Genomic DNA, 14554 nt, shown 5'->3' with positions numbered 1-14554 from the left:
ACCAGTATTGGCAAATACTTGCTAATATTACTTACAAAGGTGCTTTAAAACATCCTCTGGTTAACAAACAAGCTGTCAGTCCACCCACTGCGGATGCTTAAGGGTGGCAATTTAAGACTCAGAAAGCACATTTTCTTATTGGAGATTAAATATTTTTGCAAGTTAAAAGAGCTGCCGTGGGCTGAGTTGTCACCTAATTATGTCAGTCTCTTTGTGGGGTGTTTTGATAAGCACATCAGAGGAGACGCTTTAATGTTTATGCTAAATCTGGTCACGTCACGTCCTAAATTCACACATACAAGGAGTCCTCCGGATGAGACCTTGACTCCTGTGTTTCACTGAGAGCAAAGCCTGTTGAACTGAAGCTGAGGGGCCTTGTGTTTTTTCTGTGCTGAGAACGAGCCCACTTGAGCTTCCTCTTTTTTTTTTTTTGGAAAAAAATGGAATTATAGCAAAAAAAGCTCTTGTTGGTGATGAGGAATCCAGTAGACAAAAGCTACCACAGCCACATGCTGTGAGGCTCCACGAAAGAAGGGTCTGTTTATTATCGCAGTAAATGTGTTGATAAACACAAATCAAATGCAAATTAAATGAAAGCTTTTCATATACTCCATTCTCCTTGAGATCGGGCAAAAATAAACGCCACGTAAACAAATGGGTTTGATGAAACGTTCCAAAAATAAAACCACTCTTGCAACGAGGCCAAAAATGAGATGGTCTCCGTGCTGTTCCAGCTGCTAAGAGCTGGTATTTCTCTTTGTATCACAATAATACTCGAAAGATTTTGGTTTAAATGGAAACCAGTTGTGGCAGGTGCTGTAAAGGGGTTGCTAAAGAGTCTCAGCTTGAGGGACACGGTGTGGAAAATGCCAGAGCTGAGAACAGATCCCAGATCTGATTACCAGCTCAGTGCCTCTCATCAATAAACCGTGTTACGTAGGAGAGTTCTTATCTGAAATAAATGGGTTTTGGCTTTAAAGCCAATCTGCAAAGGAAGGTACGTTACATTCAGGTCTTTTAATTTTTTTTTCTCTGTTTTTTTTTTTTTTTTCCTGTGAGAAGCCCAGGAAATAAGCTGGAAAGCGCTGAGAACAAACCCGGCATGACTCGTAGCTTTATCTCAGCCTCCATCCCTTCTTCAAAAGCAGTAAATGATATTTCATCATCATCATCTCTCCGGGGGGTGAGGACTGACTAAAGGCAGTCACACAGGTACCAAACAATAAGCCCCGAGCCCAGGAAGCCTTGTTTCCTCTGGGAAATCCTGACATCATCCCAGGATAAGCTCCTTGATTTTACTAAAAGGCATTAATATTAAAGCATCCAACACACTGTTGATCTACACGGATGCTAATTAATAAATGATAACGGAAAACACAGGCTGATGGCACGGTCTCTTGGCTGCTTTGTCTTCCAGCAACATTTAATCCAAGCACTCAAGATGTTTCGTTTAAAAACACGTGTGTCCTGTGTGATATCTACGCGTGTACCACTGGTATCGAGCCAGGAATCCAGCAAATGCCCCAGGCACGACCCTGAAGGGCCAAGCAGCCAAACCATTTTGAATCCAAAATCCCTTCAACCCCTACATAAAGGTTCTACCACGCTGCTGGAAAATGGCTCTTCCCATGCCCAGCGAGCCGCTCCAGCACAAACCTCTCCCAATTCTAGCAGCTCGGCGGCTGGATGTGGTTTCCATGGAAATAGACGTCAGATCAGCAAAAAACAGGGCAAGTGTTTAAAATAATCTCTGTTTTGAAAGCTTTATGCGTTTCTGTCACAATATTAACCTTCCTCAAGGTAGGATTTTTTTTTTTTCTTTGATGCAAAATCCCTGTTTTTAAGAGGGTGCACAACAAGGGTGGGTCCCCTCAGAAAAGTCCTTTCTTTGGTATCCAGGGGATGGAGGCTGCTGGGCTGGGCTTGCACCGTGGCAGAAGGTTTGTGCCGTTCCCCGGCCATCGTATGGGCTCTTGGTGTAACCCCAGTGACTGTGGCACGGAAACTGCCGCAGGAACGGCACGGCAGCCGTTTGAACAGAACATGCGGAAAGGCAGCGAGTTCATTTAAAGCACATTTGTGAGCGAAGCACTTATCTACGCTTGGCAATAGCGTTGTCTTGGGGAGGGAACTGCTCACAGTGCCCGTAGGACAAGGATGGATCGTCTTTACGTGTCCGTACTGTGGGATCAGCGTGAATGATGCCTTTTCTGGACGTGCTTTGACTTGCTGGTGTCACCCCCGGAGAGGGTGGCTATGTGGCTGTCCCCCAACTGCCACACACTGCCAGGGGCTGCAGGGCCAATGCATTGTCAGACCCACAGATCCTCTTTGGGGTTGGCCTGTGGTGGACGTGGCCTTGAGGTGCCCAAAGGAACGTGGTGGTCATCTTGATGATGACCAAGAACCCTGAGGTTATTGTGGCCCTGAGATAACTGACTGTCCCTGAGGTGACCATGGCCTCAGGTAGGTGACCATGGACCCGATGTGACTGTGGCCCCAAGGTAAGTGGTGATGCCCCTGAGACGACCGTGGTCCTGAGGTGACCAAAGGCCCTGAGGTAGGTGACCATGGCTCTGAGGTGACCATGGCTCTTAGGTGACCATGGCTCTGAGGTGACCATTGTCCTGAGGTGACCATGGCCCGGAGGTAAGGTGGCCACGGCCCTGAGGTGACCATAGTGCTGAGGTGACTGAAAGCCCTGAGGTAGGTGGCTGTGGCCCTGAGGTGACCAAGGGCCCTGAGGTGACCATGGCTTTGAGGTGACCATTGTCCTGAGGTGACCATGGCCCTGAGGTAAGTGGCCATGGCCCCCAGAGGTGACAGTGGCCCTGAGGTGACCATGGCCCTGAGGTAAGGTGGCCATGGCCCCCAGAGGTGACAGTGGCCCCGAGGCAAGTGGCCAGCCCCGAGGTGACCATCTGAGCCACGGCTCCGCTCCAAACGCCCCTGAGCAGACGAGCAACCCTGGCCAACGGAGGCCGCACCGGGGCCCCGCTCCTCCCCACCAGCGGGGTGGGAGACAAAGGGAGTCCTGCCACCCCCCGTGCGCGGGCGGAGAGCGGGCCGGGGGGGGGGCGCACAGCCCCGGGGCGGCCCGCGGAGACGAGGGGCGTCGCGACGAGGTCCCGCACCCTCCGCCCGGGCCCCGCCGGGCCGCGGGGGTCGCCGCCGCTCGCCGCCCCCGCCCGCCCGTAACGGACTGCATCTCCCGGCATGCACCGGGCGGCGGCGGGAGGTGGGGGGGGGGCGTCCGCGCGCCCCCCGCCTTGGGCCCCCCCCCCGTGGCGGGCGGCACGTGCCGGCGCGCTCGGCCAATGGGGGCGGGGCGGGGCGGGTCACGTGCCATTGTTTGGCGCTTTTGTGCGCGGCGGGGCGGGCGGGAGCGGAGTGTGACCGGAGCGGCGGAGCGCGCAGGTGGGTGCACGGCGGCGGCTGCTCGGGACCGGGGCGGGGGGCTGCGGGCCGCCCGGGATCGGGGCGGGCGAACGCGGCCCCTTCGGGTGTTGAGAAGACGGGGGGGGGGCGATGGTCCACGGAGGTTCGGCGCTCCGTGGGGTGGGCGGCCGGTGCTGCAGCGGAGTGGGGGGGTCTGAGGGGGGGTGTCAGGGCGAGCGGCGCGGCCGGGGGCTTCGCGGGCGCTCGGGGAGGGGGCCCCGCGCCTGCCCCCTTTGTCCCTTTTCCTCGCGGGGGTCGCGTGGCCGCCCGCCGCCCGCTTCTCGGGCGTTGCGGTGACAAAGGGAAGGCAGACAATGGGCGGGGGGGCACCTCCAGCCCCCCGATCCCGGTGGGGAAGGGGGTGTCTATTGTCCTGGCGGCGGGCGACGCCCTACTCGCGGCGGCGGCGCCCCCCTCCCGTCCCTGACAGGACCCCGCCATTGTTAGTGGGGAAGGGGCGGTGCCCGGGCGGCAGCTCCCCGACGCCATCGAGCTCGGGGACCCGCGGTCGAGCCCCGCTCGGTGGCGGTGGGGGCGCGGGTCCCGTCCCGTGTCCCCCCCGCGCTTCACCCCGGGATAGGGGCGGGGGGCCCCGCACCTGCGGTGGGGGGCGGCAGGTGCCCGGATGTTACCGTTGGCCCCGCCCTCCCCCGAGCCCCCCGCGCGCGCGGGCGCGCGCGCGCCCTTTCTCTTGCCCGGCGGTTTGAATTCGGTGCGGTGAGGAGGGCGCGTGCGGGGAGGGGGCGGGGCCTCCGCTCGGCCGCCCGGCGGCCTCGGCGGCTATTGGTTGGCGGCGGGAGGGGCGGTACCGCCGGCGGACGGGTGGGTGCGCGGTCCTAGCGCCGCCCGTGTGGGCGTCCCCCGCTTTATCGTCAGCTTAAAACCTGGGAAAAAAGAGTCCTTTTGGGGTTTTTAGAGCGTTTTGTGGCTCTTTTTAATTACATCCCTCTATAACAAGAGATGCTAGGCAGCGTGCCTGCTCCCTGGCTGCTGTGATGTGCAGCATCCGGCTTCAGCTGCACAAATAAAATCAAATATTTTAATTTTTAAAATGAGCTCGGTGCCCGCATTTAAGACCCTTTGGTAGCAGCAGGAGCCGTCCTGGTGTGCGCCCTATTTTAATTCAGAGAGCTCTGTCTACTATGTGCAGTATTGGTGAAATATCTATAGCACTGTATGCTGTTGAATTAATGGTAAAATGGGATTCTTTGTTAATTACGGTGGAGTAAAACGGACTGAAAATGCCCGGCTATACAGTCGTACGTACAGATCTGTAACACCGATAATTGAGAACATCTCTGCTGTTCCCAGCAATGTGCGTCAGCCTCAGCCCCACAGACTGACTGCAGGAACCTGTCTTTTGTTCAGCAGGTCTAACTACGTTTAGCAATTTTTATTAGGAGTTAGAAATGAAATTAATGTACTTACTGTTCAAAGGCATGTCTCTGTTATCTAGGAATCCGACCGATTGAAGCTCTCCCAGAGTTGGCTTCTGGAGTCGTATTTTCTTGGTCATGGCTACTTCTGGTATGTAGTATTATATATTAAATACTTCTGTGGGGTTTTTCCCTATTAATTTCTCAGCAATATCTTTTAATCAAATATAGTAAAATAAACTCATCACCATGCTTTCCTCCCATATCCAGGCTGCTTTGGAGAAGCTGTTAAAACCGAGTGCTTGTAGAAACATACCAAAAGCCCTCTCAGATGAGGCTGTTAGCAGATGGGCCCCAGCTCATCTGCGTGCCATCTGCTCCGTTAGCAGAGCTGACTATCATCGAGACATCTTGGTGATCAAAACTGGTGTGCTGCTACAGCCGGTGCCGTGCAGGGCTGACGTGCCTGCTCAGAGGTGTTGGAAGAGAGAACGCTGGCTTACGTATTTCTTTGAAAACTGGTTTCAGTTCTTGGCTGTGTCAGGTCTTAGGGGAATGCCTCGAAACTCTTCCTCGGGCTTGTTGTTGGAGAAAGAATGGGTTTTCATTTGAAGTACTGACAAACTTGTTTTCACAACCCTGGTTATTAAAGGCTAAAATAAAATGTCAGACGCTTGGGTAGTGTGATATCAAGGAAGAATTGCAAACAAAATTGCTTGCCACATTTTTGAATGGTGCTGCTGCTGCTTAAAACTATCAGTTCAGATCCTAACTGTCTCCTTAAGTGAGCTTTGTGGCATTGAATTTCTGAAGGCTATTGTTCAAGTTACCTAAGCCAGTTCCTGGCTTAAAATACTGTTTCTTTGTTGTTTTTTTTTTTTTTTTTTCCGTGTTACAAGATATTCAAGTGAAGGAACTGGAAAAGCGTGCCTCCGGGCAGGCATTTGAGCTGATCCTCAGTCCCCGTTCAAAAGAAGCAGTCCCAGAATTCCCCCTTTCTCCCCCAAAGAAGAAGGATGTGTCATTGGAAGAGATTCAGAAGAAGTTGGAAGCAGCAGAAGAGAGACGTAAGGTAAATTTGAAACAGCTTAAGTGAGCTCTGCTCAATGGGTCTGTGCAAGATGTGTAGGGTTTTTTTTTAATTGTTACTTGGGACAAGTGGTGAGCAGTTTGTAATGATAAATGGAATATTAATTGAACTTGGGAATCTCTGGGACTTTTAAGAACCTTTGTTATGGTCTGCAAGGCCACGGTTTTTGTTCCCAAAGTGATCTGGAATGGTCACTTGTAAAACTGGGAGAAAATGTTTAGCTGAGAGGGGACGCTCTTTCAGGAAGAAGCTGTTTTTCTTGTGTTCAACATCATAACCAGATTCACGTTCTCCTAGAAAATGTAGTGGTGGATCTGTAATGAGAAGGTTTGCCAATACGATGTCTGGAGACGTAGGCTGGAGCCCTTGGCTGTGCAGAGGCTTACTAATTGAAGTGACCTAAATCACAGTGGTTCACCGTTCTGAGAAGCAAGATCTAGGAAAGATCTGTTGATGTTTAACGTAAAAATCCACGTTCTTTTTTCCAGAAAAATCCCTTTTAATAAGATTTGCAAGTAATGACAGAAACTTAACTTTCCTGGTGGTTAGTAATAGCGAAATGTGGGTGGAGGAAGCACCAGGGAGCTTTGTCCTGCATCATGAAGTTATGCTGGGCTCTGGTAAAATAGCAGAAAAATCTCTTCTCTCAGGAGCTGTGAGCAACTCTGTTGTAGTTGTCTCTGTAGTTCATCTGCTTTGTGTTCAAAGCGTGCGTCCTCTGTTCCGTTAGTCTCATGAAGCGGAAGTCTTGAAGCAGCTAGCTGAGAAGCGGGAGCACGAAAAAGAGGTGCTGCAGAAAGCGATTGAAGAGAACAACAACTTCAGCAAAATGGCAGAGGAGAAGCTGACCCACAAAATGGAAGCTAACAAAGAAAACCGCGAGGCACAAATGGCTGCTAAACTGGAACGCTTGAGGGAGAAGGTGGGTGTGGAGTCCCAGTTCCCCTTTGGGAGAGAGTTTATCCACGCTTCTTCCTTTGAAAACTGGCTAAATAAAGCGAAGTAAATGGCCAGGTGAGGGGGGTGCTATGAATAGATGGACATCCTTGGGAGGTCTGGGGTGGTCTAATCTTGAAAGATTATTAAATCTGCAGAAGACTTTGCAGAAATCCTCCTCTTGGGGGAGAGGGGGATGGGTGGAGTTAGAGCAGCATCTGGCTTTATCCTACAGAGCTTCACCCTGTAGCCCACGTCAATAACCCACCCTCGCGGGTTCCTGCAGTGGCTGGGGGGTGGGAGGCAAGTGGGGCTTGCTGTGCCAGCTGGAGCCCTGCCTCTCTGTGCCTGGACAGCTAACTGCTTCCCTGCTGCTGTCTTCCAGGACAAGCATATTGAAGAGGTTCGAAAGAACAAAGAAGGCAAAGACCCTGGTGAGGCTGAAACCGACTGACTTCGTTCTGGAAACCGACTCTCTCCCCCTCCTCTAAATATCCAAAGACTGTACTGGCCAGTGGTTTTATCTTTGGTTTTGGTTTTGTTTTGATTTTTTTTAAGTTTCTAGAAACTGATGTGGAACTGTAAGATTAGATCCAAACTGTACACTTTTCTTTGGGGGCTAGAGGGGAGACCTTCCATGTTTCACTTTTTCTAAAGTGTTGTCTTTCCAGTGTAGCTATCTTCTTGTTGCATCCTTTTCTACTCCAGTGCTCTTGCTACTGGGTTGATGGCTAGTACTGTATCAGCTCTGTAAGACGTTTGTGAAAGGAATATGTAGTATACTGTTCCATGCTCAATAGCTGTTACACTTCAAAAATCTGACTTGTCCCAGTCTGCTAAAATACTGCTGTAACTGAGTGACTAAATAAAGCTGCACAGTGCTGTTATCATGAGAATTACTATGGAAAATGACATAAGAAACAAAATCACTTGGCCAAGGTCTGTGGCAGGCATCCTTACCCAGTGCTGGGCAGAAAGGTCTGCAGCAGGAGCCCTCTTCCTCACCCGTGGGCATGCTGCCTGACTGCCTTTCCCCTCGAGCACGCTCATTGTCTTGGCTTTACAATCGGAGCTTTGTTCTGACACCTCAGCAGTGGTCAGCTGTTGTGTGTTTTTGTTAAAAAGAGTTCAGAACCACCTCCCTTGGGATGCTGACCCTTCAACAAATGAGGCCTTGTTACCACATGACTGGTCTGAGCCTTTTTTTGGTGAGGGTTTCTAGAAGATGACTTGTGCTATTGAATGGTGACTTGTGTACTGCTTCCTGCGGCGTCAGAATGTGAAAGTCAGAAACCTGTCCTGTGCTGGGATTGAAAGTGCTGTTTGTGGATAGGAATTATTTTTGGTTTGGTGTCTGCACTGCTGCAGGGTGAGTCTGAAGATTAACTCCTGCCCACAAAGAGATGTGTATCGTCTTTGGTTTTGCTGGGGTGTGAGAAATGGATATGACTGTACTTGTGCTCTGAGGAGAGATGCTCTGTCGGTGGATGGGCTACAGAAGGGCTGTATTTTACAGGTGCCTTAAAAGAATAACCCAAAACCTTCTAAGACTAATCCAGAGAGTGTCCTGTGCATCCACAGGTACTTGTGCTACTCTGTGGTAAAGACAAGGTTGCAATTGGTGTGTGTGAAGAGCCACCTAATGAGTATAAACACCTCGGTGTGAGGTACTCGGTGTTAGTAAGTGCATCCTGGAGCGGGGAAGCCTTGGGCTATCACAGCTCCTGTTAAGTATCCAATGCTCAGTGAGGCACACTCGGTCCTGTCTTCCTCCCTTTGTGTCGTTGATCTTGAGACTTTGGCTACCAGGTTTGTTTTCAGGTTGACTCCACACCTGGAGCATCTGGCGCTGCCCAGGTGACAGGCTTACATGTTCTGAGGATGGAAGAGCTGGTAGGGAATTTCTTTTTTAAGGGACTAATTGAGTCCTGGACCACTTGACCTGTCTTCTGGGGCTTGCTAAAGAAGGAACTGTGTTTAGAAAGCTTTCCTGTATCACACTTACAGCTTTTGATTGCGTCAGAGTTGTACTTAACCAAAAGCTGACATCACACTGTTTGAATGAAAGAACAGTGAGATAAAGCCAGGCTTGATGAACGGGAAGGCTGGGATCAGATCCTTTCCCTGGAGGATTTTCAGAAGTGTTTCGATACTTCATAATTTAAGGTAAGAGAGACCCTGCTTCTGCCTGCTGGGGAGCAGCCACCCCTCTGGGGTGGGGGCATAGTGCAGGCTTGGGGTTTTTAATGGAATGTAGGAACATGTAAGCTGAGGGCACAAGGATGTGGGTTGGGACCTGCCTGGGGAGGTGAGGAGGGTGGGAATACAGGGCTGAACTCTGAGACAAAGGCTTGAACCCCTTAATTGAATTTGAATATCTAGTACTGCATAACGGAGGTTTGAGGGATCACTGGATCAGATCCTATATACAAGATCAAGCTTAATTAGCAAGCAAAAAAATCAGGTGTTTGTTTTAATGTATGTATTTATCTGCTGAGAAAAGATCGAGTATCCTGAGTACCATGTGGGGGTTTTCAAGGTGTGCGTGGGAGGATAACAGCCCTGCCAAACCCCAAACGGTGTTCAGAGCACAAAGAGACGTGAAATGTGAGTCTGACTTGCCGAAGGTGCCAGATCTCAGCTCGGGGCCTTCTGTTCCCTTGTCTTAGCTCTGCTTTACACTTAACTGAAGGTTAATGCCCAGGGTCTGAGCTGAGTCTGGTTCGGCTGAAGGCTGCGGGGGGGGGAATGGAGGTTTTGAGGAGTGGGGATGAGATTGGGGATGCAAATAGGATGGTGATGGGAGAATGGAGTAAGGGAAACTGGCACAGAAATGGTGCTCAGACAGGAAACGGGGAAAAAAATGGCCTCTGGGGTGGGGGAAGCTGGGCTGAGCCCAGGTTGCTTTAAAAAAAAAAATAAAGACAAAAGCTGCAGAGCTCATTTCCGTGTGAGCGGGTGACAGCGGGAGCTGCGGGGGGCTGGAGCCGGCAGAGAGGGGCTGGGCTGGGGGCAGAGCCCCGCCGCCCCCCCTCCGGGCAGGGGAGTGGGGCACCGGGGTCCGTCCCGGTGGAGCCGCGGCGGTGAGCGGGCACGGGGGGCTCCGGCGGCGGAAGGGGAGGACCGGGGCGGGTCCGGCGGCGGGGAGCGGAGCTGCGGGGGGCTCAGCAGGTGCCTTGGGGGGGCCGGGGGGAGCTCCCCGGGGCCGCGTGTCCCGGGGGGGGGACAGCAGGACCTGCCGGGGCACCGGGAGGGGAGGGCAGGGTCCCCACCGACCCTCACTTCCAGCTGCGCCCCCCACCCCGGGGGGGATCGGTCCCTGGCTGCCCCCGGGGGGGATTTTCCCCGGGCTGGTGCTGCTGCGCTGCCCGGAGGAGGGAGAGGCTGCCTGGGCGGGGGGGCCCGGACCCCAAAAACACCCTCAGCTCGCACCTACCGGGGGGCTCGGTGAGCCTGTGCTGAGAAAAAAACGATTGTAACTGAAAAGAACCATATTTGTGCTTGAGAAGGGTAAATGCAGATGTATGTAGGGGAGCAAGCGGGTGCGTAAACAGCTGGGGGCCGAGGCTGTATCATTGAGAAAAAATTCAGCGGGATGGGTGGATGCTGCTTGAGAAAGGAAACGCTCCCTGGGAAATAGCAGGCGCTTGAGGCAACGTATTGATACCCCGTAGGTATGTGGAGGTTGTTACTGGGAGTACGAGCCAGATTAATGATTTCCAGCGCTGCCCAGGATGTGTGCCGTCCGTAACCGAGCGTTGCTCAAGGCTTCATACCTAGGAAGAGCTTTGCGAATTAAGTCTTGCTCCAACAAGTTTTGAAGGACCTGACGTAAACGCTGCTCCGTGTCCTGCCTCGTGCTGCCTGCTCTGAGCACAGCTTTTGCCCCAGCTCTCACTGCAGCGTCTCCCTGCGCAGAACCAGGGGTGCTTTTCCGGCAGGAATTTGTCTTCTGGCAGCCGTGACAGGGTCAGACGTGCTCTGGAGCTGAGCCCCTTCCCCGCGTACCCGGGCGTCCTTGTGGGCAGCGGCAGCCCTGGCACAGAGGTAAGTGCTCTGGGCATCCGAAAAGCAGCATTTTCTTCCAAACTGCCCGCTGAATTTGGGTCAAAATAGCTTAACGTGGGAAGTTCTGCTTTTGCCCACATCCCCCCGGCGTGACTCGAGGTTGTTTCAGTTCAGCGCAGTAGCTGCAAGTCCGGAAGAGGTTTATGAAGTTAATTTTTCGCTGGCAGCCTGCGCAGGTTGCAGTGTTAGGGGAGGCTTTAGGAGGCCAGGTGAGGGCCAGGGTTGCTCTCTGCGAGGTGCTGCCTGCAGTCAGGCTGGTTGTGTTTGACGTGGGGCCTCTTTAACCAGGCGAGGTGGGAAAAAGGGCATTCACGAGGGAAGCTGAGCAGCGAACAGCCGGGTTTTATCTGCATCTGTGCTCCTCAGCTTCAGGCAGGCATGAGTTACAGCCCTATCTACTCCATGTTGATGTGGAAATCACAGAGATCTTGAAAATAAACAGTCCCATCCCCTCCTCCTCCTGCTCCCAAACTTTGAAGAGCTTTTCCTGTCTGAGCTGTCCCTGAAATGACTGTGCTTGCCAGGAGTCGAGGTGTAAATCAACACTGGAGCTGGACGGGAGTCAGGCTGTTTTCTTCAGAACTTGTCTGAGCCAGAGCAGGTAAAGAGGGGGCGAAGGCTCATTTCGAGCATGTTGTGTTCAGTATGTTTTTAAGGCTGCCGTGAAAAGGCAGAACGAGCCAGCGAGGCTGCCTTTATCTCTAAGGACAGCAGCTCCAAAATGTAAATATGGGAACGCTTGCTCGCAAAGATTACGCTGCTGGACCTCAGTGATGCAACAGGATGAACCCACTCGAGCTGAGCTGGTTTTGTGCAAAGCCGCACGGAAAATCAGGAGCTGAAAAAAGACGGTAAACACTAAACACAGAAGTTACATCTTCTGTTCCTGGTGTTACAGTTATTTCTGTTCTCAAATGCCCCCCTCGTGAGGCAGAGCGGGTTGTCCCGCTGCTTGTGGGAACGTGGCTCGTCGTTGTTTGTGAAGACACAGATACTGCAAACGGTTTTTAAGGGGGAAAAGCTGGGCTGCTCCTGGAGCGGGAAGTTTGTTTAGGATGTTGAGTTTGTTTAGCAGCTCCCAGACTGCTGGGAAGGGCTGAGCTAGGAACTGATGTGTCCTGGTGTGTTAATTATTGCGTCAATTAACCCCACACTCATATCCTCTACCTCTATATTCCTCCAGTCTGTTGCCTGTGCAGCGTGGGGCACCCCGAGGGTTCTTAAATCTCCCTTCAGCCTCCTTCCTATTACTATTTTTGGTGAGTCTTTTATTTCAGCTGTAGAGACCATTCTCCAGTCACACATGATTTTACGTATCTTTGGAAAAAAAAAAACACCAGACAAAGCATTCAAATGGCCCCTGTGTGTTTATTTATTTATTTATTTATTTATTTTGGTTAAAGCCACCATTAAACCCTGCAGCAAAACTTTCTTTTCATCCCAAAGGTGGTTTGGTGCGGCGGGGACCCAGAGTTCGGCTGCATCATGGCAACAGTGGTCACCGAAAAGCTCAGCCGCCTCTTCATCAACGTGCGGCAGGTCCCTCAGCTGCTGGCCCCCCTCTCTCCTCCCACCGTCAGCAGCTCGGAGGTGCCGAAGGTCTTCTGGAAGCCCTACATCCACACCGGCTACCGGCCCGTGCAGCAGACCTGGCGCTATTACTTCTCAACGCTCTTCCAGCAGCACAACGAGGCCATCAACGTCTGGACCCATCTGGTGGCTGCGCTGATCCTGCTGCTGCGATTCCAGCAGCTCTCTCAGCGGGTGGATTTCGGGCAGGACCTGCACGCCCAACCCCTCCTCATCATCATTGTGGCGTCCATCACCTACCTGACGTTCAGCACCCTCGCTCACCTTCTGCAGGCCAAATCCGAGTTCTGGCACTACAGCTTCTTCTTCATGGACTACGTGGGGGTCGCCATTTACCAGTACGGCAGCGCTCTCGTGCACTACTACTACGCCATCGAGCCAAGCTGGCACGAGAAGATCAAGGGGTTTTACATGCCGGCGGCCGTCCTGTTAGCGTGGTTGTCCTGTGCCGGTTCCTGCTACGCCAAGTACCGGTACCACCAGTCTGCTCACCTTCTGAGCTGGCTCTGCCAGGAGCTGCCCTCCGGCCTGGCGTACATGCTGGACATCAGCCCCGTGATCCACCGCATCTACACCGCGCCGCCCTCCGAGCAGCCTGACCCGGCCCTTCTGTATCACAAATGCCAAGTGCTGTTTTTCCTCATTGGTGCCTTTTTTTTCTCACAGCCTTACCCCGAGAAGTGGTTCCCTGGGAAATGTCACTTCTTCGGGCAGGGCCATCAGATTTTTCACGTGTGCCTTGTACTCTGCACGCTGGCGCAGATCGAGGCGGTGGTGTTGGACTATGAGTCCAGGCGACAGATTTATTCCACTCTGCAGGGTGATTTAGCACACAACTTCTCTGCCCTTTGCCTCTTCACCGTGACCTGCTCTGTCCTCACAGCTGCTTACATGGCCCGGAAGGTGAAGAACAAGCTGGGCTTCAAAGAAGAGTAAGAGCCCCGAAGGGGAAGTAGGTGAGCTCACCCAAACGGTTGATCTGCAGCGAGCTGTGGCCACGCTGGTGTGAATCCAGCCACAAACTTCAAGGAGGAGATGGATGAAATGCTTTGCGAACTGTTACTCAGCAGTGCTCTCTGTAGGGAGGGGAAGTAAGAGCTGTTCTTTGTGCTTATTTTTAATTCAGAATTAGTTCCAGCTTGCTCTTAAAATGGTGCCCTGGTTTAATTCACATCTGAATAAACAACTGGAACAAAATGTTGTCAGCACTGCAGCCCTGTACCCTACCAGCGGTGGGCTCGGAAAGGTTCTTGCAGCAAAAAAGTAAGGAGGTGTCATCTGGCCCCCCAATTTAACCCATGGAAACAGAGGGAGGTGAGCTCCTATAAACCACCAACAATGGCAGCAGATTTATTTAATATCATTTCAGGTCCCTTTTATATGGCTTAGGGAGTTGTACAGAGCTATCCACGCAGTGACAGGGCCCTGTGTGTGAGAAAGGCGTGGACCCTGTCCTTGAGCATGCGGTAAGAAGAGAGACAGAGTGTGGTTGCAGGTGAGTTGATGGAGGCTGAGCCCCAGGGCCATACTAGAGACCTCTGCACCCTCTGTGGGGTGTGAGGCCTTGTAAACAGGCTCTGCTGTGTTGGCTGCAATGGCTGCAAGCACACAGCCCTGCTCTGGCCAGAGGGTGCGGGTGCAGGGCAGGGCCCTGCAGCTGCAGCTCGTAAAGACAAGGTGAGAGGGGCTGGGGGAGGTCAGGGCTTGGGCTGTGCTTGACCAGCAGCTGGGCTGGGGGCGGGAGAGCACCTGAGGGGGAGAGGAGAAAACCCAGGTGCACTGTGCTACTCCCCCCCGGGCCTGCCCCCCGTTGGCATCTCAGCGCTCGGCTCCCTCGGAGCCTCCGGCACCGGCCGCCCCGCTCCTGGCCCGCCCAGGGTCCAGCACGACGCCGCCTGCGCGCAGCCGCCATCCGCCCCCTCAGCGCGCCGCCGCCTTATATAGCGCACGGCCCGGGGTGGGCGGGGCTCCGCCTGCCGCTCATCGCGCCCCGCCGCTCGGATTGGTCCCTCTCCGCCGCGGGCGCGCGCGGTGGGCGGTGGCGGTCGTTAGGCGG

At 53.2% G+C, this 14554-nt stretch overlaps 2 protein-coding genes across 4 annotated transcripts; both read left to right on the top strand.

The window, feature by feature from the left end:
- Nucleotides 1-3393: 3393 nt before the first annotated feature.
- Nucleotides 3394-7736, top strand: STMN1 (stathmin 1). The gene is made up of 5 exons (XM_068417646.1): nt 3394-3417; nt 4895-4965; nt 5714-5886; nt 6635-6826; nt 7226-7736. The coding sequence occupies exons 2-5, from the start codon at nt 4953-4955 to the stop codon at nt 7292-7294; spliced, it is 447 nt and encodes a 148-aa protein (XP_068273747.1). The 5' UTR covers nt 3394-3417; nt 4895-4952; the 3' UTR covers nt 7295-7736.
- Nucleotides 7737-8937: 1201 nt separating this feature from the next.
- On the top strand, nt 8938-13653 carry PAQR7 (progestin and adipoQ receptor family member 7). 3 transcript variants are annotated; one of them, XM_068417642.1, is made up of 3 exons: nt 8938-9006; nt 10515-10887; nt 12355-13653. In XM_068417642.1, exon 3 carries the CDS (start codon nt 12394-12396, stop codon nt 13432-13434), a length of 1041 nt encoding a protein of 346 aa, XP_068273743.1. In that variant the 5' UTR covers nt 8938-9006; nt 10515-10887; nt 12355-12393; the 3' UTR covers nt 13435-13653. The 3 variants fall into 3 exon arrangements, with proteins under 3 accessions (XP_068273743.1, XP_068273742.1, XP_068273744.1); XM_068417641.1 differs by lacking the exon at nt 8938-9006 and adding an exon at nt 9825-9923; XM_068417643.1 differs by lacking the exons at nt 8938-9006; nt 10515-10887 and adding an exon at nt 11710-11759.
- Nucleotides 13654-14554: the final 901 nt, after the last annotated feature.

This window comes from Nyctibius grandis, chromosome 24, assembly GCF_013368605.1.
Source record: "Nyctibius grandis isolate bNycGra1 chromosome 24, bNycGra1.pri, whole genome shotgun sequence".
In the NCBI taxonomy this organism is placed as follows: Eukaryota; Metazoa; Chordata; class Aves; order Nyctibiiformes; family Nyctibiidae; genus Nyctibius; species Nyctibius grandis.
This window is presented reverse-complemented; position numbering and strand designations above follow the sequence as displayed.

Excerpts from the sequence above, each read along its gene's own strand:
- PAQR7 (XM_068417642.1), top strand. The coding sequence starts at position 12,394 with ATGGCAACAGTGGTCACCGAAAAGCTCAGCCGCCTCTTCATCAACGTG.
- STMN1 (XM_068417646.1), top strand. Across the intron at positions 5,887-6,634 it reads CAGCAGAAGAGAGACGTAAG|TCTCATGAAGCGGAAGTCTT; the intron begins GTAAATTTGAAA and ends CTGTTCCGTTAG. Across the intron at positions 6,827-7,225 it reads TGGAACGCTTGAGGGAGAAG|GACAAGCATATTGAAGAGGT; the intron begins GTGGGTGTGGAG and ends GCTGTCTTCCAG.